We start from the raw sequence: 1,965 nt of genomic DNA, 5'->3' as shown, positions 1-1,965 counted from the left end.
TTTATCTCTTCCTATATAAACATTTTGTAATGTCAAGTAATTTCCTTAAAAAAATTATGTTGTGTAAAGATAAAGGATGTTTCCTTTAAATACTCAGAAAATTATGAAATTTCTGTTATCAAGTAGATTTTCCTGATTTTATTTTTTGGTTTTGTTGATAAAACATTTTAGATTTTCCTGAAATTTTTGTTTTAAAATAAATAAATAAAAAGAAGTTGTAAATTTTTGTTTTTAAAATAAAATTTGTTTATATTTTTTAAAGCTGTTTTGTTGTTTATCACAATTATTTTTTTTGTTACTTAAAATTATTCAATAAATGTTTTTTTTTTGTTACTTAAATACTAAAGGAAGACGTTTTTTTTATAAAGAGACTTAAATTAATTTGAACCATAATGCTGCCGCTGTATAACTGCTGCTAACAAATATCACATACAATTGTTGTTGAAGCAATTGTTTTTTGTTTTAAAGCTTTTTGTTGTTGTTGTTGATGCAAATGTTGTTGATAACTTAAGCTTGAGCCCAACGATCTTGGAATTGCATGATGGGATATTGATTGTTGCTGTAGCAGTAGGCGGGTTGCAATAGATCTTCATCAACAGCTGGTTGAATGGTGCTGGTGACAGGTTGCAAGTTGGTGGTCCAGAAGAAAGTACCAGCTTCAGTGCGAGCAAAACGTACGGGAACATAAATATCTTCTTGATCATCTTGTTCCTGTTCGTCGTAGGCCATGACTGAGAGTTTTTCATTGGCCGAATTATCTTCCATTTCGGAGAAGTATTGTTGTTGTTCGGCTTGCATGTTGCGTAGATTGTCCAAATCTTCAAAGGTTTCAGTGCTGGAGGTTTTTTGTTGTTTCTTGAAGAAAGTTTTCAAGACTTTCTTGATGCTGTAGGTTTTTTTGTTGTTGGTGGTGGCGTTTGAGTTGGCCAATTGTTGCATTTGTTGACACATTTTGTTAAAGTGAGTTTTTTTTTTGAGAGTTAATTAAAAAAAATTTAATAGAAGTTGCAAGTTGATGTTGCTTGTGTTGAACACGAATTGTGAATGATGTTGTTTTCGAAATGTCTGGGCCTTTTTATACTCATGACGATTGCATTTCCTTAACAACAATTACAGAGAGTGTGAGTAAGTAACTCACGGAAAGGGAGAATTACCAGCTAAGGAAATAAACAATAAGAGAAACAACAAAAAAAAACTACCTTCAACACGCACAAGTGTGTCTGCCTCACCCTAATTCTTGAGGCCACAAGCAAGAACGTGCTTGTGCTTGTTTAGTTATGTTCAGTGTTTATGTTTCTTTAGGAGAGTAAGAGAGTTTTACTCTCCGGATCCCTTTGTTTGGCAGGTTTTCTAGTTCAAGGCAGAGAGCAGTGGTTGGTGGTGGTGGTGTTTGTTGTAAAGTATAGTGTTGCAGGAATTGTTACTTAAATATCACACACTTAATACAAAAGGAAAGAATCAAGCAACAACTAAAAGGGATCGAACGAACCCCTGCTTACAAAAAAGTACTGAAACTCTTGCAAGAACGAAAGTGTGGGAAAATAATTTGAAATATTCAATTTTTTCGGGGTTTCAATACAAAAAAAATTGTATACAATGAGTTTTATTGATAAATGCATGTCTGTTTTTATGTCTGTCTGTCCGTCCGTCTGTCTGCAGCAAATACATTAAGTGTTTACTTTTACTCGAGCTCGTCTTACTCGTTGTTGTTCTTGTTTTTGTTAACTAAAAAAAAAAACAGGGGGAGAAAGAAAAAGTCCATATAAAAAAAAATTGGCAGGTGTTTGTAACAAAATTTTCTCATGATTTTTTCGAAACATTAAAAAGGGATTTTTTTTTTTTTGGTTTTTGTAAGATATTGCTGTCCATAATGTTGATATTGTTGTTTTAATACTTAAGGATTTAAAGGAAGATCTTATTCCGTATGGTTGTTGTTGTTGTTGCTGCTGTTTGTTAATGAAAAAT

At 32.4% G+C, this 1,965-nt stretch overlaps 1 protein-coding gene across 1 annotated transcript; it reads right to left on the bottom strand.

Moving 5' to 3' along the window:
- Positions 1-222: 222 nt before the first annotated feature.
- E(spl)malpha-BFM (Enhancer of split malpha, Bearded family member) lies at positions 223-981 on the bottom strand. The gene has a single exon (XM_065515744.1). The coding sequence runs from the start codon at positions 949-951 to the stop codon at positions 508-510; it is 444 nt and encodes a 147-aa protein (XP_065371816.1). The 5' UTR covers positions 952-981; the 3' UTR covers positions 223-507.
- Between the last annotated feature and the right edge of the window lie 984 nt (positions 982-1,965).

Source organism: Calliphora vicina, chromosome 1 (genome assembly GCF_958450345.1).
Source record: "Calliphora vicina chromosome 1, idCalVici1.1, whole genome shotgun sequence".
NCBI lineage: Eukaryota > Metazoa > Arthropoda > Insecta > Diptera > Calliphoridae > Calliphora > Calliphora vicina.
Note: the sequence above shows the minus strand (reverse complement) of the source record. Positions and strands in the feature narration are given on the sequence as shown.